At 36.8% G+C, this 23948-nt stretch overlaps 3 protein-coding genes across 3 annotated transcripts; all 3 read right to left on the bottom strand.

Annotated features, from left to right (window-relative positions):
• Nucleotides 1-1493: 1493 nt before the first annotated feature.
• Nucleotides 1494-9827, bottom strand: LOC125775862 (uncharacterized). Its single transcript, XM_049446902.1, has 2 exons — nt 8736-9827; nt 1494-1500 (listed from the first exon to the last, which is right to left on the bottom strand). Exons 1-2 carry the CDS (start codon nt 9674-9676, stop codon nt 1494-1496), a joined length of 948 nt encoding a protein of 315 aa, XP_049302859.1. The 5' UTR covers nt 9677-9827.
• Nucleotides 9828-12023: 2196 nt separating this feature from the next.
• On the bottom strand, nt 12024-13458 carry LOC125778725 (protein toll-like). Its single transcript, XM_049457861.1, has one exon. It carries the CDS (start codon nt 13430-13432, stop codon nt 12065-12067), a length of 1368 nt encoding a protein of 455 aa, XP_049313818.1. The 5' UTR covers nt 13433-13458; the 3' UTR covers nt 12024-12064.
• A 39-nt stretch (nt 13459-13497) lies between these two features.
• Nucleotides 13498-14773, bottom strand: LOC125775860 (leucine-rich repeat-containing protein 15-like). Its single transcript, XM_049446901.1, has 2 exons — nt 13601-14773; nt 13498-13509 (listed from the first exon to the last, which is right to left on the bottom strand). The coding sequence occupies exons 1-2, from the start codon at nt 14771-14773 to the stop codon at nt 13498-13500; spliced, it is 1185 nt and encodes a 394-aa protein (XP_049302858.1).
• Nucleotides 14774-23948: the final 9175 nt, after the last annotated feature.

Raw genomic sequence — 23948 nt, 5'->3', positions numbered from 1 at the left:
TATAAGACGTGTATTGGTGCCGGCCACAGCGGAATAGCAGGTAAATGCAAAGCTGATGAGCTAGCAAGGAAAGGCACCCTGGAGTCGCTTTCTGTAGAATGGGAACGGGTTGGTGCTCCTGTGTCCTCTTGTGTTCTACTACTGAATAGTTGGGCCTCGCGGATGCTTGGTCAATGCTGGGCCAGCATTGGTACTTGCGCGGTCGCGAAAGCATTCTGGCCCAAGATAGATCGTAGGAGATCTAGCGATCTCTTTGCCCTCTGTAAGGCTAGCCTCTCTTTAATAGTGGGGCCCTTGACGGGTCACTGCCCTATTGGCACACATGCTGTAAGACTGGAAATCTTACCGGACGCCGTATGCAGAAGCTGCTTGGAAGAAGATATGGCAGAAACTAGCCAGCACTTCCTTCTTGACTGCCCGTATTTGGGAGGTCAAGACTTAGATACTTGGGGGCACATACCTTCAGATATCCTACCGGTGGGTGTAGATATTAAGCGCCTTTGCAAATTTGTATTGACAACTAAGCGTTTTGCCGATCTGTAAGTACGAACACAGGAGTTCTATTTTCTATGGCATCACAAAGGACTACATCTATTAGGCCACGTGCGATCTTTGATCAGTCATCTAACCTAACCTAACCTATGTGTATGATTATCGCAATTGTAATTGATTTCTCATCGCCCAGCGATAGCAATGGGTCATACGCAACCGACACTTCATAGATCCTCGCTCGCAATGAGGGTGCCGATGGCTTTTGTATATGTAGTTGGCAACTCAAAAAGATTCGAAATTATATTGAAAAATATCAACAATTTATTATCGTAAACTTTTTTGAGACTTGCCAACGCCTTCGGATAATTTTCATCCGACATTTGAAACGCTTTTACCGTACCCAAAGCCTCTCCAGATAGACAATTAACCAGATGGTTAAATTTTTCAATATATCAGATATTTGGATCATTGTGAACCAAACTCTCAAACAACTAATGAATTGTTGGGCATTCCTCCAAATAGGTTTCATCGAATAGCGCTGGTGAATCCAGCTGATTCAGAAATAACGATCACAATCAAAGTCTACATATTTTTCATAAATTTTCTCAAATTTAGATGCACTTATATTAAAAGCCTTTTTCCCGGCTCATACATACTTGTATGTATGTATATGCACTAAATATATTTTTTTCACATTGAATTATTATTTTCTCTACTGACCCTTTTTCCAAATATTATTGCAGTCACAAAGTGTTCACAAATATTAAACGAAACACAATTCGAAGAGATTTAAATATTTATTTTAAATAATTTTGCATAAATATGCTAATTCTTTTCACGACGCGTGTCTAACCGAAATTTTTTTTCTTCGAATTCAATTTGTTACAACGAGTAAGCAAACGTCAAATTCACGGTATCATGCTGTAGGCTTTCACATCCATCGTTCTCACTACGCGGTGACAGCTAAACAATTTGTTTGTCTTATTTTGCTTTGTTTTTGCCTAACATCTGTTGAGTAAAGCGTATATAATATAAAACAAACAAAATACACAATCCGTGGGATTCTGCAACGTGAGACAGTCTCAAGTCTCTAAATTTAAGATTTTTAGTTAGAGACAATTTTTGAGACTTGAGACGATTTTGCTATTCTGTAAGTGACAGTCACAAAATCTATTACATTTCATCATTCAGAGATGTTTTTACACTTGAATGAAAATAAGTATCGACAGCAAATATTAAATTTTCTTTAACATAGTCAAAAAACATAATTACCAATAAAAATGTAAATATATGTTCACCTTGTTTCATAATATTTACGAAATTTATGTAAAATTTATTTATTTTTAACCTTTTCGTGTTTGAGCTGTTTACAACATATAAAAAAAACGACAATCGATTAATATCTATGATAACCTCTATTCAGTATATTCAAAATAGCAGACAAGAGCTCTTTTTAGTTTTGTGGCCCGCTAACTATCAGGTCTCAAATTTGAGGCAATGTTTTGAGACTAACGCTAGAGACTGTTTAGTGAATAGTAACTAGTCACAAATTGAGACTTTACCTCAAAATGTCTCAAATAGAGACTAGAGACTGGTTACAGAATCCCGCTAAATATCTTACTCATTTTCAAGATTTGTGAGGAAGTGTTACTGACAAGTAAAAATTGCGTAAAAGTATTGGAGCTTCGGTCACGCAAATTTAGCTGAGTACACTCTGTGAATCTTTTCACTTGCACAGCAATAATTTGTAATAAAACTTTTTGTAAACTTAAGCTTAGTATCCAGCTCTCAAGAAGTGTAAAAACTTCATACAAAAAACGCTTAAGAAGTGGTCAATTTTCTTGTGCTAGTATGCAGCTCTACAGAAATCTAGTACTAATTTTTAATACGTTTTTTCAATAAAATGCGAATACGGCAAACCTGGTTTTGCGAAGAAACATGAAACCAACAACTGTTTCTTGAAGGAAATTCAAAGTAATCGTTAAATTCATCTTAGTTAAAATCATTATTATGAAGCATATTTCATTCTGAAATGTTGTATAAAACTTACCAATCATCGACAACATTCCTTAAATCGCAAGGAAAATATTTATGTTACTACACACGTACATACATACATAAATACATAGATATATGTATATGACACACAAAGTTTATTTTCTTTGTTTATTCTCTCTCGCTCTTCTAATGTGGATCATTCACAATGCGTAACCAGCTGACAAAATTACTTGAAGAAAATATGTATTTTTTTTGAGCAATTTCTTAAGGGCTGGATACGGACCTTTAAATATGTTTTGTACACTTTTTTTTTTTGTTTGTATATACCCTGTTTATGAATTTACGTTTGAATTTATTTAAATATTATTCACTTTTAGTTAGCCGACGACAACCGACAATAGTCGAGAAGCGAGACGCGAGACGCGCACAGGCAATTGAAACCGAAAATTTTATTTACGAAAATACGATATGCACAAAAATTGTTATTATTATTTGTTAAACTTTTATCGCGCATTGAGTCCCTACTCGGGCGCCATGAAAAATTTCAGGCTTTTTTGAGAAAAATTAGTCACTTGAGAATGCGTGAAAACTAGATTGCCTGCACCGAAAAATATAAACGACCGATCGCGTTTGCTCTTCTTACACAATTGAATTGTTCATTATAGAAATTTTATGATCTAACGGGACGCGTAAGTATGTATTTACAAAAAGGGGTAAATAGAATACATTTCGTTACATTATAGTAGAAAGTTATGGTGAGTATATAAAACAATATTATTAGGGTGAGTATTTGATATACGCTAAACTTTAACATTTTAACTCAAATATTTAATATAAAATTAATGCATTTACATTAGTTAAGTATTATACTTCCAAAATTTAGTATTTATGTTTAAAGGATGTCGCTTGACGCTTGGTATACGGAATTCTAAGTACAAAAAAATTACGAGTTCGAAGCTGGGGGTAACTGGACCACTGCCACGCCCACAAATCGGCATTAACGGAAAAAGTTTAAAGTGCCATATCTTAGCACTTAATTAAGTAATAAAATCAGACACAGGACATCGCTGTAGCCATTGGCAACTGTGGGAAAAAAGTTTCGAAAAAGTGGACTTGGCCCCGCCCTCTAATAAGTTTAGGCAGAGAACTTAAAACATAGAGAAGGTGCAGGTTCTATATCGAACATTTGTTAGAATTGAAGTACGGAATTCACCTCACAACCACAGAATTCACGCTGTGAAATACAATATTAACATTGTTTACAGTTCTCTCACATACTCAATCACTGAATATGAAGAGAAATAACATTAACACCATTATCATGTTTTCATGCTTCATGTTAGCTTACAACCAGGGAATTCCCTTCATACGCAATGTACGAATGTAAGGAAATTCGTTTTGCCGTTTTATGATATAATTTTGTATGAATGCAAGTATTGTAATATTTTTAGTCAATTTGGACTTGCATATTTAATAACATTATTTGATTTTTATATAGTATACTTACTAATAAATGTTTTTGTATTATACTCGTACATATTTCTTACTAATAGAAATTATATTTATCACAACAATTTACATACATACATATGTACTTATAAATATGTACATCTTCTATCATATTATTCGTATGTCTCTGCATATGCTCATATGAATGTATGTATTGTATACGCATGTGCGTTTTCAGAAATTCAAGTCATGATGTTATCACTTATCAATATATATGTACATACATATGTATATGTAAATGTGCGTGTTGATACATTCATATATACTTACATGTACATACGTATATTTGTATACATTGCCGAACAAATAATGCACAAGCATACAAACATACATATGCGTACACATGTAAATATGCCATCAAAAAAAATTGAAAGATTGTTCTACAAAAACAACACTTGTCTCAAATACCAGAAGCATCTGTAGAAATTTTTTTTTTTTTTTTTTTGTTTCAATATCTTTTTGTTTATTGAATCTGCTTTTTGTTTTGAAAGCCTAACAATAAGTAATAAAAGCTTAAACCTATTTAAAAACTAGACACGCTCAAGCAAGTGATTGAGCTGTTTTGGTGATACATTGCTCCTCAGTAGGCGGGCATATCTCTTCTTTTAAGGCGTGTTTGATCACAGGAATGTACCAAAGCATTAGCCAAAGGGTTTGGGTGATCACGGAGTTTAGATATATATAGGGTGATTTTTTAAGAGCTTGATAACTTTTTTTTAAAAAAAAACGCATAAAATTTGCAAAATCTCATCGGTTCTTTATTTGAAACGTTAGATTGGTTCATGACATTTACTTTTTGAAGATAATTTCATTTAAATGTTGACCGCGGCTGCGTCTTAGGTGGTCCATTCGGAAAGTCCAATTTTGGGCAACTTTTTCGAGCATTTCGGCCGGAATAGCCCGAATTTCTTCGGAAATGTTGTCTTCCAAAGCTGGAATAGTTGCTGGCTTATTTCTGTAGACTTTAGACTTGACGTAGCCCCACAAAAAATAGTCCAAAGGCGTTAAATCGCATGATCTTGGTGGCCAACTTACGGGTCCATTTCTTGAGATGAATTGTTGTCCGAAGTTTTCCCTCAAAATGGCCATAGAATCGCGAGCTGTGTGGCATGTAGCGCCATCTTGTTGAAACCACATGTCAACCAAGTTCAGTTCTTCCATTTTTGGCAACAAAAAGTTTGTTAGCATCGAACGATAGCGATCGCCATTCACCGTAACGTTGCGTCCAACAGCATCTTTGAAAAAATACGGTCCAATGATTCCACCAGCGTACAAACCACACCAAACAGTGCATTTTTCGGGATGCATGGGCAGTTCTTGAACGGCTTCTGGTTGCTCTTCACCCCAAATGCGGCAATTTTGCTTATTTACGTAGCCATTCAACCAGAAATGAGCCTCATCGCTGAACAAAATTTGTCGCGCGAAACACATTTCGAACCGAACACTGATTTTGGTAATAAAATTCAATGATTTGCAAGCGTTGCTCGTTAGTAAGTCTATTCATGATGAAATGTCAAAGCATACTGAGCATCTTTCTCTTTGACACCATGTCTGAAATCCCACGTGATCTGTCAAATACTAATGCATGAAAATCCTAACCTCAAAAAAATCACCCGTTATTTAATTCTGCTGTCTTCTACTTCTTTTCTTACCATAGAAATACCAAGGTCTTTATGGATATTTTCATTACGCATGTACCATGGTGAACACGTGATTGATCTAAGCATTTTTGATTGGAACCTTTGTATTATGTCTATATTAGTTGCACAGGTCGTACCCCACAGTTGAATGCCATACATCCAAATCGGCTTTATGACCGCATTATATAAAAGCACTTTGTTGTCTAGGCTAAGTTTGGAGTTTTTATTTAATAGCCAATTTAAATTTGCAGCTCTTATCTTCATGCAAGTTATTTTACTAGATATATGTTTTTTCCACGTAAGTCTTCTATCTAGGTGAATACCAAGATAAGTTACTTCATTCGCTTGGGGTACTAAAATATTGTTAATTTTTACTGCCGGACACATTTTTGGTCTAAGCGAAAATGTAACATGCTTACACTTTTGTTCATTTACCTTTATACGCCAGTTGGCTAGCCATTCTTCGACAAACCTTAAGTGCTCGGCTAATATTCTTGATGCTATTATGTGGCATTTGTTACGGCTCACTATAGCTGTGTCGTCCGCAAAAGTAGAAGTTAATACATTGTTAGCTGTTGGAAGATCTGCTGTATATATGATGTAAAGTGTTGGGCCTAGAACACTGCCTTGGGGTACACCAGCCCTTATCTGTCTTTCATCAGATATGAAATTTCCCACTTTTACCATAAATTTTCTATTTTTTAAATACGATTCCAATGTTTTATATAATTCTGAAGGTAGAATATTTTTAATCTTGTATAAAAGGCCCTCATGCCATACCTTATCAAACGCCTGAGCCACGTCTAGAAATATAGTTGAACAGTACTCTCTGTGCTCAAATGCTTTTCTTATTTCGTTAGTAATTCTATTTACTTGCTCAATCGTGCCATGTTTTTCACGAAAGCCAAATTGGTGCGTTTTTATAATATTATTTTCGTGGAGGAAAGGAGTCATCTTTGATAGTAACAATTTTTCAAATATCTTAGAAAGACAGGGTAGAAGACTGATTGGTCTGTATGAAGACGGCTGTGTTAAGTCTTTCCCAGGTTTGTCTATCAAGATGATCTGCGACTTTTTCCATGAATTTGGATAGTGTCCGAGATTAAGAATTGCATTGAAGAGCAAAGAGAGCACCTTTACGGCAATCTTTGGTAACTCAATTAGCATTTTTGGGGTAATATTATCATGTCCTGGTGATTTTTTGGGGTTAAGTTCTTTTATTATTCTAGTAACTTCAGAAGTAGAAGTCCTAATAGACACATGCGAATCGTTTGCGGCATTGGGCAAGGTTGGCAACTCAAAGTTGTTCTTTGGGCAATTGGGTTGAAATACCTTTTCTAGGTGATTTGCAAAGCAATTTGCCTTATCCTCATCACTACGTGCCCAATTACCATTCAACTGTCTTAGAGGCATGTTGGAATCTACTGGTGGCTTGAAAGACTTTTGTGCTCTCCAAAGAGAGTTTTGCTTGCGAGAATTTGGACACAGTTTCTTTATATAATTTTCAGTGTTGTGTTCCTCTTCGCGTTTAAGCGCTTTTTTTAACTTTCGTACAGCAGATTTCAGTTGAAGCAGAGTTGAAGGGGATCGATTTAGCTGCCATTCCCGCCTAGCTCGCCTTTTCTCATTTACAAGTTTCTCTATTTCATTATTAGTGATCTTTCTAAAACCTACTGGTTTGTTGTTTTTTTTCGGTGTTGCCAATACAGCTGCATTAATTATTACTTCATTAATTTCTCTTATATTTTCATCAATGTCTCTTCCTGTATTTATTTTGCAATCAATATTGATGTGGGTGCTGACATACTTTCTATATTTCAACCAGTTAGTTTTATGTGATGTTAGAGAAACTTTCGGCTCAAATATCATGGGCTGTTCGTATAACTTTATTAGTACAGGAGAATGATCAGATGATAAGTCTGTACATGTTTCAGCTGTCATAAGCGATCTATCTATATTTTTGACGACAGCAAAATCTATTAAATCTGGTATTTTTCTTCTATCACTGGGCCAGTATGTCGGCTTACCAGGAGATATTATATCCAGCTTATTATGCTTATTCATAATAGTGTAGTACAACTGTCGTCCTTTCGGATTAATTAGCCGTGAGCCCCAATACGTGTGCTTTGCATTGTAATCTCCACCTGCTATAAATCTATGGCCTAGTGTTTCAAAAAAGTCTTTGAATTGGATGTCTGTAATTTTAAACCGAGGTGGGCAGTATATGGCCGTCAGATTTAAGTCCCCGCAGCGATTTTTTATAGTTATTGTTGTAGCTTGTAATTGCGCTGTGGCATAAGATTCTGATGTGTGGTGATTTAACCGTTTTCTAACCAACACTGCTGTTCCTCCATGTGCCTTTCCATCTGGATGGTTTGTAACATAGAGTCTAAATCCCGGTATAAAAAAATTGTTTTTGTTCGTAAGATGAGTTTCTGACAATAGCATTACATCGATGCTATTTTCATCCAGAAATCTAATAAGTTCCAATTTATGTTGGTTAACACCGTTAGCATTCCGTAAACAAATGTTCAATACACTCATTTTTTACTTAAAAAAGTTTGCAACATTTGGTTTTGAAAGTTGATTATCTCTTGAATCATATTTTGCATTGAAGCCATAAATTGTGTCATACATTGGGTAAGGTTTAAAATCATAGTTTCAACGCTTCCATTTGGTTGGTTTTGGGGTAATTGCATTTGTGTAGTATTGCCTTTCACAACGTTTGCATAACTCCCTTGTGTAGCATTGTCTTTAAGATTTACTGGTTTTGAAATATGGACGGGGATTTTAATATTTTCATTAGATGGAATATTCATCATTTGATTACGACGTGCTTGGATACCCTGTGACAATTTCGATTTTAAATCTTTGTATACAGGGCAACCCCTGTAGTTAGCAGTATGATTTCCTCCACAATTGCTGCATCTTTTATTTAAATCCTCTTTTTTAAGAGTACATTTTGAAGTGGGATGTAGGTCACCACATACTACATCGACACTTCGTAGAGTGCAATATGCTTTCGTGTGTCCATATTCTTGGCAGTTTGTACATTGTACTGGACCATTTCTCTTGTGTGGTTCCTCAACAGTGATTCTGCGATGGAGAAGATATTTTAAATTGTAAATCGGGTGTATTTCATTTTTCTTTAATTTGTTAGAATCTGGCATAAATTCTATTTTGAACATTGGTTGTGGGACTTTGTTCCTGTTAAAAATATTTACTACTGATTTAATGCTAAAACCACCTTCTTCTAGTGCTTCTTTAACGTCGTTAGAGTCTACCGAAGACTCTATACCTTTTATTACAACAACTAGGCCTTTTGAGCTCTTCAGTTGGTAAGAGTAGTAATTCTTGTTATTATCTGATAGGAATTTTACAGTATCCATGAAACTTTTTTCAGTGTATGTTTGAATTTTTGTTTCATCTATGTTACCTTTTTTCAAGGGCACAATGTGAAAATTGTTTGTGCCTATTAAATTGCTCATTTTGGAAACAAGCGCATTTGAGCTACACTCACGCAAATAGATTGGAGGGGGTTTGGCATTCACGACCGTTGTGGTACCCTTTGCTTCGTCGTTAGGCTCCTTGCTTAATAAGGCAAATCTGTTGCCATTAAGAATTTCTGGCTTTTTACCATTTGGCGTGCCTGGTTGAAATTTTTTGGTATTGACGGCTGATTTAACTGGACTTAGTTTCCTTTTTACGTTAATATAGCGATCAATACCAGTCTGAACAGACGGTCCTTTTTTGCTTGGTACATTCTCACCTTGCTTTTTGTTTTCCTTCGCTGACCGGGTGCTTGCTGGTACCTGCGTACTGTTTGCTGTCAACGCATTTGTTGTTGCCCTTTTGCTGTTCTCTGCTGCTTCTGCTGGCTCCGCTTGCTTACATGCTCTTTCAGCTGATCGCTGCGATGATGAGTCATCGCCGTTAATTTTGTTTTTGCCAGGAGTTACTGTTGTTGGCTCGACAAAGCTAAAGTAGGCATTTAAAGAATGCCTACGGCCTTGCTGGTGAGGCTGAGTAGCACTCATTTTTTTATTTGATTATTTTTCTTTTTTTGTTTTTACTTTTTGTTTCGTGCACAATTTGTTTATGTTTACTTATAACAATTTGTGTGCACTGTTTTCTATTTGTTTATTTTCTATTTATTCGATTTTTTGGTTTTTTTAATTTCTTTTGCTTGTTTGCGTTTTAATTCACGGATCGAATTAAAATACGTCCGTACACCTTGAACACTTGAAGATAAAGAAAATTTGAAAACAAAAAACGATTTCATTCATAAACGCAGGCGCATATTCCACAAGCGACATCGCTTCATTCATAAAACAAAAAACGCCGTAACATCTCCCCGAGCATGCCTTTGCCAGCAAGCGTCTTTTCGCGACGATGGCAAAAGCTAACAATCATAAATTGAACAACTTTCGGGTTTTTGTTCTAAGAAAGAAGTGAAAAAGTGGCAACATAGCTGTTGTCGATTTATAATATTTGTCAATTCTAAAATATTTTCCCGTGACTCGCAAAAATCTGCGTCAATATGTATTCACGCTCATACACATACATACATACATATTTATGCACATTTGTAGACGAAGCTGTTACAGCGGCAAGGGAAGCTGTGACAATCGGCGTTCCTTCGTTTGAGTTTTTCGGCACAGCTCCGATTTTCTACCAACAATACAATGTTGTGACCCTTTGTCGTCGCGACCGTGTTTCGATACATTTATTCTTTGACAAAACGTGAGCTTTGACCATTGGTTGCCCGTGACAACGGAGATGCGAAAAGATGCGTCCCTTATATAGCTCGTTTTTGCTTTCGTAAATATACAGAAAAATGTGCCAAGGAAATAATATACATATGTATGCATGTACTTATACCCCCTCGGGGAATTGCTATTTTGACGTGATGAGGGGGCTCAGTAGATATAATGATCCAAAGAGCGATGCTGGCGGTAGCGTAGCTACCAGTAGGGCCACCCATGCCGGTAAGGTCGCTGATGAATATCGAAGCTAAAAGCAATCCACAATATGTATATCAGCGTCTGTGACTATAAGTACGGCTGAAAGCGGACGTCTGTACTTATATCAAGCGGTTCGCTATATAAATGTGTAAGGATGGAAAACAGTAAACCCTTCAGAAGACAAAGGGAAACCACTGAAGTATACTTCCCAGCATATCATATGACAATGATAGTACACAGTTCTTTTTCTCTGGCAACCAAACTAAAAATCACCGCAATGGTGTAGGCATTATAGTTAAAGAAAACATTGCAAGATCTGTCATCGGATTTGTGCCGAAATCTGATAGACCAGCCGTAATTAAAAAAAGTAAGCCTAAAATTAAGCCAAATCTTGATAATTTGAGAGACGAAGGTATGAAACGCCTATTTGAAAGTGAAATTAGTGAAAAAACAAATGGTTTCCCATCAGGAAGGGCAGAAAGTATATGGGGCGACTTAAAAGAGAATACTTTCTCTTAAAAAAATTCACGAAAATCGCCTAATTTTTCATGCGTTACACTATTATAGCTCCTTAAGCCATTATTCCAGCGAAGTTTTATCCTGTTACTTTAATTGCGGTTTATGTGTATTACACTGGAAAGTGAAAGAATAAAATGGAATTAAAATGTATGTGTATTTATATGTGAAGTAGGCGTGGTTGTTGTCCGATTTCGCCCATTTTTATAGTACATAAGAATCTTGATTTTGATTGAAATCAGTCAATTGAGTCCCAAGATAAGTGGTGTCACCGAAAAGTGGGCGGTACATTAAAGCAAACACAGGTCGGGGCCACGACAAGTTTTTCAAAAATTTTAGTTCTTAGATACCTCACACTAATGAGGTTACATCTGTGCCAAAATACAGTTCTATATATTAGTTTTGTATTTAGTTACGGTACCTTATACAAATGTAAAAAGGAATAAATAGTTCCATTACCTCAGTAGGTGCCCTCAGTACTTGTTTTACCGAAATTTTGGTAAGCACCTGACAGCACTATTCCTCATTGCACCTTTCAAGACCATTCATAAAATATCCCATTGCACTCGAACTTACGCTTTCTTTCTTTCTAGTTAAATTATTTAGGTAAATACGTTTTCAGAAATATATAAACAGATATCATTGTGTAGTTTTGAATTAATTATACAAGAAAATTCATTAAAAAGTTACTTGAAATATAATAAAATGGAATTGAAGAGTTTGTTCGATCACCACTGCTTTGTAAGAAGGTTGGCCCAGATTATCTCCATCTTTCTCTTAGTAGCAACATTTCGAATAACTCTTTGTGTCACAGAAGAATCGGAAGATTTCACATAGTAACTGCAATTAAATGTAATATATTTGTATTTTCATAAATATATATATTTGTTATAAATCTTACCATCCTGCAGCCAATTGCTTTATCACAAGCGAACTATGACAAATTTAAACAATTTCGTTACCAAAACGATTCATCTCAACTTGTCCCATAACATACATTCTGCCGTTAATTTTTAGCATATCGGTATTTCTCTCTACACCCACTTTATGTGGCATGGCGTAGCGTAATTTGTCCCAAAATCTGACGTCTTGCCAATCGAGATATGTATTCATATCCAAATATGCCTTTAGTTCTCTGTCTAGTAACTCGCTTTTCGAGATTTCTCCATATTTAATCATTATTATGCGCGCACGACCCTCGTTCAACGAGCACTGATGCGCTGTGCGAAACTCCATGCGCGCCCAATCCGACTCGATGAAGTGCTGCGAGAGCACAATGATCGTCCGACGCGACTGTTCCACCGATTCGATGATTTGTTCAGGTATATAAGCGCCAGCCAGCCAATTGCGTTCGTGCGTGCATACACGAAATGGTGGTTCGCACTGTTCGAGTTGCGGCAGTAATGTATGGTTGACGAAGTTTGCATCCTGGTGTGCATATGAAATAAACGCATCGAATGTTTTATGCTTATCCAGCTCACATTCGCGAATGCAAGATCTCAATATGTTGTGATTATATAACCAGACTTTCACTTCTAATTTATATTTATAGAAGAGTGCGATAATGCAAAGTAAAATAATAATGGTTAACCCTACGCTAATCAGAGTTGTATTCAAGTACTGATAATATTCAACATTAACAGGACTTAGACACAGTTCTCTCACATTTTCCATAAGGAGTGTATCGTTCGGCTGATTAACACAGAGTAACTGGTCAGCATCGGGTATGCGGTTCCGATGTGTTCGTATGGTGTACAGGAGTTGTAGCGTGGAACAGTTGCAAAACCAAGGATTTTCACTTAGATAGAGAAATTGTAGTTTTGTGCTCTCATTGAGGTATGTCCGCAAAAATTCATCATTTAAAGATTTTAAACGATTATTTCGTAGATCCAAAACCGTCAAATTGGTTGGCAGTTGACTTATATTTATGCTCGTGATTTTATTGTACGACGCGTTGATTTGCGAAACGTTACCAAAGCCGAAGGCGGTGTTTAACGGCAATTCAATGAAATTGTTATTGCTAATATCGAGTACCGAACTCTTGAGCCCAACTTGCTCGGGGCGTGGGAGCTGTTCGATATGTTGCGCACCCTTGCAATCGATGTGCAGAAATTCAAATTGTGTGTAACAATTGCATTCGCTGGGGCACATTACTGGTTCCCAAGCACACAGTTCTTTACGTTCCAGTTGCGCGAGATCTTTTACTAGTTTGGTTGACGTCTGAACGCACTGTGAACCATTGAACAGCGAACGATAGTTTTCACTGTAAATCCAAGCAAATTTACAATCGCACACGATCGGATTACCAGTCATTTTGATTTCGGGAGCGCAACCGGCACTCGAACCGTCGGAATTTTGTAAAGCAAAAATGTTTTCAATCAGATTGTGTTCTAGGTTTATTTCAAAAGGGCATGGAATTTTCACTGCCTCAAGCCAATCCAAAGTAAATTCGCGCAAACGATTGCCACTAAAATTGATTACTATTAAGTTAGTCTTGCCACCTTCGTAATTTTCTGGGTGCAACTTGGTAATATATTTAAGTGCGCTGGCTAAAGCCAAACTCATGCTCTTATGGGTGTATTGAAATTTTGCCAGTAACCTAGGTGTTCTATTGACAGAAGTCTCGGTGCTCCAAATAGTTTGCAGTTGATTCTGACTTACGTCTAGCCTATGTAGATAATGCAGCGGTTTCAGATTTTCCATAAGATTTGTGGTGTCGTGCAGTTGATTGCCACCAAGTTTCAACTGCCATAGCCAAGGAGTGTGATCGAAAATGTGTGGCGTTAAATATGTCAATAAATTGTCACTCAGATCCAGTATGAGAAGTTGAGGCTGATATTCAAACAGACCTTCGGGCAATTCCCGGACTTCATTACGGCTCAAATTCAGACAATTCAATTTTGTTAGCTCTGCAAAGATGTTGGCGCCCAACATTTCCATATTATTTCCGGCTAAGTCAAGCTGTCTGAGCGCAGTGAATTTTTCAAAGAATGTTTGCGTCAAGTTTTGCAGCGATAAGTACTGGTTTGTTAGACCTTGTACGTTAAGCGTAAGTGTTTCCAGTTTGTTCAGCATAAAAATTATGTTGTTCATAATATCTGTTTCCCGGATTTCATTACGATTTGATTTAAAAATCAGTTGTAGGTGAAGCACATCACCAATATATAACGTTGGTTCTGCAGCAAGGTCAGTGTTATAGACTAGTGTTATTTTATTCGGCTTACGCATTTTTATTTGAATTCTCTGCACTTTGTCATTCATGTAGTTATCGTGTAAAAAATTCTTGCAATTTATCACTTGGAAATAACGTGTTTTAAGTAAAATTGACTGAAATTTGTGCTGAAGTAGATAATTTATATTCGTTTTTGTGTTTATGGGGCAAGTTACAATCAGACGCCGCAAGTCTGAACCAAAAGTGATGTAAATATAATTGAGTCCGTCGACAATATTGCAATGAAAATGTTTGCCAGAGCACTCACAATTAGTCTTCTCATCCTTAAAGCAATCGGGAGGCCAAGTGGAGACTGGTTCAACAGTAGTTTTGATTAACTTCATTTCGGTATTTTGCGCCAATGAAAATTTGTTGTTTATGATCAGTTGACTTAGTATGTAGGCGAGTATTATACACAAATTGCGTACTTTCAGTTCGTTCATATTTATTAATTTGCTCTTATTGTTTTTATATTTCTCCACAACAAATCCGGCTTGCAGACCAAGTCACTTACACTTACTGAAATACTAAAATATAATATCGAATTGGAAAGCTTTAAGAAACTTAAATCGTGTTTTTCGTAATTCCTTATCAAGAAAAATATTTGTGAAAACCGCAAACTCTCTTAACACTCGCCATTGTGCGATAATTTGTTTGTTTAAATGAGTTAAGCATCCGCCCCCTCTACCCGGTAAAACTGGCGGATCCTAATGCTACAGCGCAATTCACCACAGTTGATACCACTCAACACAACTCAACACACATCCACATCAATCAACTCACATAACAAAAAGGCTGGGAAAAAGGATAGCGGACACATTCGATCTTTACAACATTGTATAAACCTACAAGTAACCAAAGAATCAGCTGTTTTCCAAGAATTTTTCACAGCTGAGATCACCTGATCGAAATCTGCCTTTTTTAGGCACAGAGATGTAATTAAAAGACATTGGTAGATCAACTTTTTCCATTGTAAACATTAACAATACAAGTCATAACAATCAACTTGTAATTATTTAAACAAAAACTAAAATAAATATAAAAAATCAGGTACAATTCAGGAACAAAAACAATAATATTCAAAACAATCTACTAAGTAATAAATAATATTTACAAAAAATTTTAAATCACCCACAGCGAAATACCTATTAAAAACCCTATCAAAGGAATAGTGGTGGAAAGAAGGGTCCTATACCTGGTACACGAAAACACTTAAAAAACAAAAAAAAAATATTGATAATAAGCGTACAAACCTAATCGCTAAAATTCTCATTTCAAAATCACAGATCAAGGTAACTATGGAAATACGGCCTTCGACAGACAAACTTTTTGACAAATATAAAATAATTCAGACTGACAGACATATATATTTACATATAAATTCCGACTCATATAGACAGACAAACGGACGTGATTACTATTTATGTGTAACACACAAGAACTTTACGTTTTTGAAATCACTTTGTTTTAGTTTTTTATTAAAAGCGTTTACTAGGAAATATGTTCTAATTCTAATGAATAGACATTTTATAATATCAAAATTATAATTTTCACAACAATAGTACGGTTCTACGTTAACCATTTTTTCAAATAATATTTGGGAAAATCCGATCCTATGGCATGTAGAATCAAAATGTGTATAAATATCTTCGATTTTCGATAGAAAATCTATAAATTCAAGGGGTGGATTTACTATTTGGCAATTACTATATTGCTTTTCTGAAGTGAAGAAAAAATCTTCTTCAGTAATACCACCATCAAATCTTGGCAAGTACAAATAACCGCAAAAATACACAAAAGCATTTTTATGCTGCTTTCATCTACGTCCACATTTACCTCGATATGTATATTTTGAAATGAGGTAGAATTGGTAGGTCTTGGTAAACTTTGAAAAGTTATATAAATATTTTTTTATAAAATTGGAAACATTTAATAATACAGGGTAGGCCAATTAAAGTTGACCCATTTGTTTCTAAAAAAAAAGAACAAAAGAAAACAATGTTTTTTGTTCATTTCAAAAATAATTTATTTTGGTCCAAGGGGATTTGTTTCAGCTAATATTTAAAAATTAGATCGCGTAAATGGGCACCTTTAGCTTTGACAGCCAAATGCACTCTTTTTTCGACATTTTCCATGACTTTGGCCAATGTTTCGGATGATATGGCGGCTGTTTCACGTCGAATGTTGGCTTTCAGTTGAGCTAAGGTCTTTGGCTTATTAGCGTATACCTTGGATTTCAAATAACCCCACAAATAAAAGTCTGGTGGCGTCAAATCTGGTGATCTCGGTGGCCAGTCAACATCACCATTTTTCGATATCAATCGCCCGGGGAAAAATGGTCGCAATAAATTGATTGTTGGTCGAGCTGTATGGCATGTAGCCCCGTCCTGTTGAAACCAGAAGTTATCCATGTCATTTTCGCGAATAATGGGTATCACAAAATCCGTTATCATGGCTCGATAACGCTCACCATTGACTGTTGTCGTGGCTCCATCATCGTCTTCGAAAAAATACGGTCCGATGATCATATTCGCGCAAACACCGCACCAAACTGTTACTTTTTGGTCGTAAAGAGGCTGTTCTTCAATTAATTGAGGATTTTCGGTGGCATAAAATCGGCAATTTTGCTTGTTTACGCCTCCATTCAACGAGAAATGTGCCTCGTCTGACATGATGAGTTTTCGCCAAAAGTCAAGTTCGTTTTCAGCCATTTCGATGGCCCATTTGCCAAAATTAAGGCGTCGCGGATAATTAGCTGGGTTTAGTTTTTGTGCCATTTGAATTTTATATGGAAACATCTTCAAATCTTTATGAATTATGCGTCGGAGAGTGGTGCGAGAGATGTCTAATTCCTGAGAGCGGCGATAACTCGATGTCGATGGAGTCTCCTCAATACTGGCTCGTACAGCTTCGATATTTTCATCAGAACGTCTTGTGCGTTGTCTGGATGCATGACTGGCATTACTGAGATTACCGGTGTTCACAAATTTTGCGTATAAAGACTTAATTGTGTTCTTAACTGGAGCACTTTTTACTTTATTTTTTTTGCGAAACGCACGTTGAGTTAACACAATTGAAAAGTTATTTTGAATATAAAGCTGAACAATTTCAGCGCGTTCTTTTGGAGTGTACTGTTCCATGGTATAAATTGTCTTCGAATGACGCTTCTAACGCGGTATGACATTAGCCGATTTGTCAGCGCTGTTAAAAGTTACAGCGTTGCCAGATGGGTCAACTTTAAATGGCCTACCCTGTATATTGATACAGTAATTAATATTTTGGACCAAACTGATTAAATTTAATATTTAGGAATTTAAATAATCGAAAAATATTTGAATATTTATAAAAATATTGTTAAAGTTATAAATTTTAAAACCTAACACGGCAACACACTATAGCAGATTTGAGGCATTTGAACGTTTTAGTAGTAGAATATTTGGGGACAACCCGTACCAAGTGACTAATTAGTAGCAGAATATTTGGGGGCAACCCGAACCAAGTGCCTAATTTGTAGTAGAATATTTAGGGGCAACCCGTACCAAGTGCCTAAATTGTAGTATATTTTTGCGTGTGTGTTAGTGAAAAATGAAGGATTGGTTACTTGTAGGTTTATACAATGCTTTACAAGCCGCACTTTTACATACATTCGTTCGACACACTGCGCACATCGACATTCGCACATTAACTTTCGTCTACAGGAGATACCCTTACATATACACCTCAACATCTCGCTGCTCAACCGCGACTACCCGGTTCGACCTCGATTCGCGGAACCCCGATCGCCAGTTCCGGCAAAACGTTGTTATTACAAAATCTTTATAAGATATAAATTTATTTTGTAAATAAAGTGGTTAAAAACCTAAGGGTATAAAGTGTTTTTTATTTTAATTAAAGCAGTAGTTGGATACAATTAAATCTGCTAGTGTAAGTGACTTATCATAAAATTTAAATGCTAAGTTGGGCAGCCAATTAACTACTAGTAATAAAAGAAACCCAAACTTTTTCCAAAAGAATTTACTCTTTCTTAAGCTGACTAAATCTTTAGCCAGGCGACTAAAGTAGTGTATAACAATAAATTTGGACATTTGTGGTTAAAAACTTTTTAAAAAGTTGCCGTGAACGCGTTAAAACTACATTAACCGGCGTTGAAGTCGCTAATAATTAATGATTTTGATATAATACAAATATTCGAGATATAAAGCAAGAATGTTATAAGTTAACTAGCAAACGTTGTTTCGCAATAAATGTTATTTTTAGCAAATATTAATTTTTAAAATCAAAATTTCAGGAGATCAGCCATATGCGCTTTTGCAATTTGTTCTCTAATTTTTTTCGTTTGAATACTCTCGCAATATGTTGCTAGAGAGTATGATAGTTTTGTTCACCTAACGGTTGTACGTTTTACCTAAAATTAAGCGATATATATATAGGATTATATATATACGAATGATCAGGATGACGAGGCGCCCGAGTTACATCTTACAATGTAAGCCACCATAATTATTAGACGAATAAATTATCTCGATGTAAGTGCAACGACTTAAACGCACCATAATTATATTGCTTAGTCTATGCATAATAACATAAGATAAAATCTTTTTGCAATGGCTCTTTTTCTATAAAACGATGGCACCGCGACCACTTCTTTTTTCTTGGCAACGACCATTTTTATAAAACTAGCTTATTTAATTCGAAATAAAAACTTTTTTAAATATCAACCAAATAACTGGCGCAGTCGGGTCGTCTTTGATCAGAAGGTCATAGGAATCAAACCGAAATGAAATTAGCGGAAAAATAGATCAAACGAAAGTGCAAACAGTTTAAATTGGCAAATTTCGGAGAATGAAGCCACTAGATGACCTCCAAAACCCAAAAGCGTTCATCAGAGCTGTCGAAACTAACATTTCTCTACGGCACGGACCATGGACTAATCCAACATTTCACCAATATTATAACCAATGAGAAAATACGAGGTGTGTTCAAAAAGTATCGCGAATTTTATGTTTTTTCAAAAATTATTTATTTATTCATGAATATCTATTTTGTCCCCTTCAAAGTAATCCCTATGAGATTTTTTTTGATAGGTAAAAATCGAGACGATCCAAAACACGTGCAAGCAAAGCAGCTGTCAACAATTAAATGAACATTCAAAATGACCGAGCTTGTCGGCATAAGTGAGAGACATGAGTATCAACATAACGCCACAAAAAAATCGAAATTCGAATATATGTACGTAACCCGCGAAAATTCAAAATTCGCGATACTTTTTGAACACACCTCGTACTGGGCAGTGCTGGAAAAAGGACGAGAGAATTGGAGGACAACTCATCTTGGGAAATCATTAACGCGAAAATTTTACAATGATCTCGTCAAAAGAAATCTTACGCAGAGGCATGCAACGAACTATTTGAAGTTTTTGAAAAATCTAAATCCGAAATGGGCATTTACAAACCCTAAAATGTAGATAGGGACCTAGTCGACATATAATTAGAGAAAATCGAAGGGCCTATAAGAGCACATATAACAGAACGAAACATTCAATGATATTATCATAAAGTATTCAAAATTAAAAGTGCTGCAAGACAAAAGAGCGATGGATTTTAGACCTCAAAAATATGTCGATAAAAACAGAGCAAATCACGGAGGTTACAAGAAAAATTATAGATTTTATGAACATAATAGACAAAACAATATCGATAATAAACAAGCAAATAGAGAACAAAGTGGGAACAACCATTATAGTACATACGCAGTACAAACATTAATCGAAACAATTACAACAATCGGAATAATTACTATTACGGGTACAACAATTTTACGAACAAAATACAACCAAATTTACCGAGACAAACTAAAAGTTCTCATATGAGGGTTGATTACAACCCAAGTACAATGTCGTTTATCCAATAATTCGAATCTGATGGAAATTGGCAATGGTGAAGAAAACGAAGTAAACAACAGAAGTAAACATTTCGGAGAATGAAGCCACTAGATGACCACCAAAACCCAAAAGCGTTCATAGTATGCTCTGGGCATCGGTGATTAGATCACCTTTGGGGGTTCTACAAGAGTATGCTCCGGTGTTGAAACCTTCAGTTAGCCACTAAATTTTTTCGTAGAATTTTCGAGCATTTCCCCCGGTTGGCCAGCTTATCAAGCTCTTCATACTCAATCATTTCGGCCTTATTCTTTTTCTTTCTGCAAATGCCTCTCGCTTCCCTCTTCAACTCTCGGTATCTATCCCATCCCGCACGTGTTGTAGTCGATCGTAACGTTGTGAGGTAGTCAGTGTGTTTCCTCTCCGTTGCGACACGGCACTCCTCATCGTTAAAGCTGTTCTTTTCCAATGGTTTCAGTTGCAGCTGTACGTAAGTCCCACAGTTTCCTTATACCGAGTTGTTGACGAGTGCGCTCAGAGAGCAAGAGTTTAAAGTGCCCTGGAGACGATCAAATAATTGCGTCAAACACTTTAATTGTGTTGGTGTCGTCGGCTCTCGTCGGCTACACGTACGCTACACCGACTTGTTGTCGGCTCTGTTTGATGAAAATCAAAAATTTTTGATATTTCTATTTGACGGACGATAATTTGATCGTCTCCACTCATGTTTGACAAGCATGACTCATTTGCAGTGAAGACTTCAAGCGAAGAGGACATACATACTTGCGGAAAAGTGAAGTGAAGCGAAAAAGAGTGAAGTGAAGAAGAAAAAAGTTAAGTGAAATAAGCGTAAAATTTTAAAATAAATAAAATCAAATCAAATAAATTAAAATAATTAAAGTAAAATCAAATAAAATAAAATAAATAAAATAAAATCAAATCAAATAAATTACAATAATAAAATAATTAAAGTAAAATCAAATAAAATAAAATAAATAAAATAAAATAAAATAAAATAAAATAAATAAACTAAAATAAAATAAAATCAAAACAAATCAAATAAATTAAAATAATAAAATTTTTCATTTTTTTTTTTCATAAGAATTGCAGCACATGCCAATAAAAGATAATCATCATCCGACGATGACATGACGACCGTTCGCTACAAGATCAAAAGTAAAGTGATGTTTGACGTGTTAATTTGAACGTTTGCGGGCAACACACGATTGAACATCACTAACACATATGCACTGTTTGACGCAATTATTTGATCGTCTCCAGGGCACTTAAGTCGAGTAGAAAATTGTTCTGCTGTCAGTTGTGATTGCAGCTTCTCGACGTCGAAACTTCCCTGTGTTTTTTGATGTGCGCGTTTTACAGCACAGAGGCGGGTCTGTATCTTTGCTGCAACAAGATAGTGGTCTGAGTCGATGTAAGGACCTCGGAGCGCACGCACATCTAAAACACTGGAGACGTGTCCTCCGTCTATCACAACATTATCGATCTGGTCGGTGGTTTTTCGATCCGGAGACAGCCAGGTGGCTTGTTGACTTTTCTTATGCTGGACTCTAGTAATACAGATAACTCATTTCGGGCCCCGGCAAAGTCGATCAGCCTCAACCCATTTGGAGATGTTTCTTCGTGGAGGCTGAATTTACCGACCGTAGTGCCAAAGATAGCTTCTTTGCCCACCCTGGCGTTAAAGTCACCAACACGATTTTAATATCGTGGCGGGGGCTTTATATGGCCACTGTAGTAAATGCCACATCAACCATTTGAGCAGCGGCACCTTCGCATTTAAGAAACCGGACATTCCAGGTGCATGCCCTAAAATCGTAGACCTTATTTCGTTTGCCATTTGCGGCGTTTTTATTCATATAAGAGATATTAACGCCCATAACGTTATTAATATTATATTTAAACATTTCGAAAAAGGTAAGATTGCCATGTATTCTGAACTTAACAAAAAGGAACATAATGAAGTAAAACAAATTCTTTTAAATACCTAGACAATCAAGATGTTTCCTTTGTAAATTGTACAAACTTTGTCAAAGATATCGATGTATATAATGAATAGAAATTAAAGATACAAATATTGTTTTTCCATAAAATCGAAGTAGGATACTCAGGCATTATTCCAACTTCCTGCAGGGCAGTATTCACTGACTTGTCTTTAAGATAAGCATGTTGCGCTCCTGATAGATAGTCTCTCGGAATGCGCCTCCTTATGTACCAGTTTATCAGTCTCTCCAAAGTTTTAAGTAAGAACGAGGAGAGGCTGATGGGCCTGAAATCCTGATCCGTAACATGGAAGCCCTTGCCAGTCTTCGAGGGTTAACGTAACTCTGACTCGTCACCCGGATCATGGGATGTACCCCATTCTGATGCAGCTCGCATAGACTGGTGCCAACCAGCTGTATAACATCTTAACAGCCTGTTTTATCTGCATTGGATTGATGCCGCCTGGTCCCGGGAAATTGAACGGTTTAAACGATTTGACGTCAAGTGTCGTTCATACAGAAGGTCGACAAAAGCCGTACAGTCGTCAAGCAGCACTCCGAGAGATATCCCCGCAGAGGACGTATTGTTGACCCATTCTTAGAGGGCGGACATTCTCCGACTAAAGGAATGATCATGAAAGACTCTCTAGCTTCAGATCAGCGCGGCAATCCCGTATGAGGCCAGGGTGAGGTCAAGAACTCCTCCCTGCCTACAGTCACGAAAGTAGGACAGTTTCCTCTATTACAGATGAAAAGATTTTCGCTAACAATGAAATCAAAGAGCGACTCACTTCTATTATTAGCGACAGAGCTACCCTAGATTGAATCTGGCGAGTTGACGTCGGAACCAATGATATGGTTCTTCGGTTTTCTCCAGTCTTATTACCCGCCAGTCTTGCGGGGATTGGGAGAGGTTACAATACCTGAGGATTTCCTCAATATCACTCGTAGAGGAAGATTCAGCTTGCAACCAGACGCGAGCCCTAGGTTCGAAGTGGAAGATCCACTTTGTCAACCGCCTCCAATTTAGCTCTCGTCCATATTTCCTCCACCTGAGAGATTGTCTCGTTATATAGTAGAGCAGATCTTTCATCGGCACATCTAATTAGCTTATGAAGCCCATGGTACCATCCGGCACTCTCACAAAGGAGTTTTCACCCTCATGCGACCTTTGCCGCTTAACCGCTAATTTTGTTCGCGTCTGGTCCTTCCTTTTAGTTTCGCTCTCGCTCAGCACCTTCTTGGCCCACTTGAGTGTTTTAGCATGCTGCTCCGCACGCATATTACCATAGCGTTCCAAAATTTTGGACGCCAAGCGACGGCCTGACTTCAGCTTTATCGCGAGAGCTGCTCTACTTCTGCCCATAGTAGAGCCTTTAGTAATTCCATTAGAGGTTCCTGTGCTAGTGCTGGCGATTCCGCACGTGTGAAGACTGCCCCTTTCATCACTTCACCTGCCGCCGGGATTGCACCGGCTTCTTCCATTATATTGCCTGATGTGAAGACTCCTACTGGGATTTTGGTCTTGTTGCTGCAGTTTACCAGACGTACTCTGAGGCCTTCCAGGGTTTGAACAGGCGATTGCGACATTAATCCGTCATACATTTCTGATGAGGCCAGAATGCCATCGCCACGGGTTCCCGGTTCCCACAGAGCTTTCTATGTACATTAAAGCAAAGTCGGCCAAACCCACTTTTTCAAAATTTTTAGATCACATAACTCCTACTACTGTAATCTTCT

This window comes from Bactrocera dorsalis, chromosome 1 (genome assembly GCF_023373825.1).
Source record: "Bactrocera dorsalis isolate Fly_Bdor chromosome 1, ASM2337382v1, whole genome shotgun sequence".
NCBI lineage: Eukaryota > Metazoa > Arthropoda > Insecta > Diptera > Tephritidae > Bactrocera > Bactrocera dorsalis.
The sequence above is the reverse complement of the archived record's forward strand: the minus strand, read 5'-3'. Positions and strand labels throughout refer to the sequence as shown.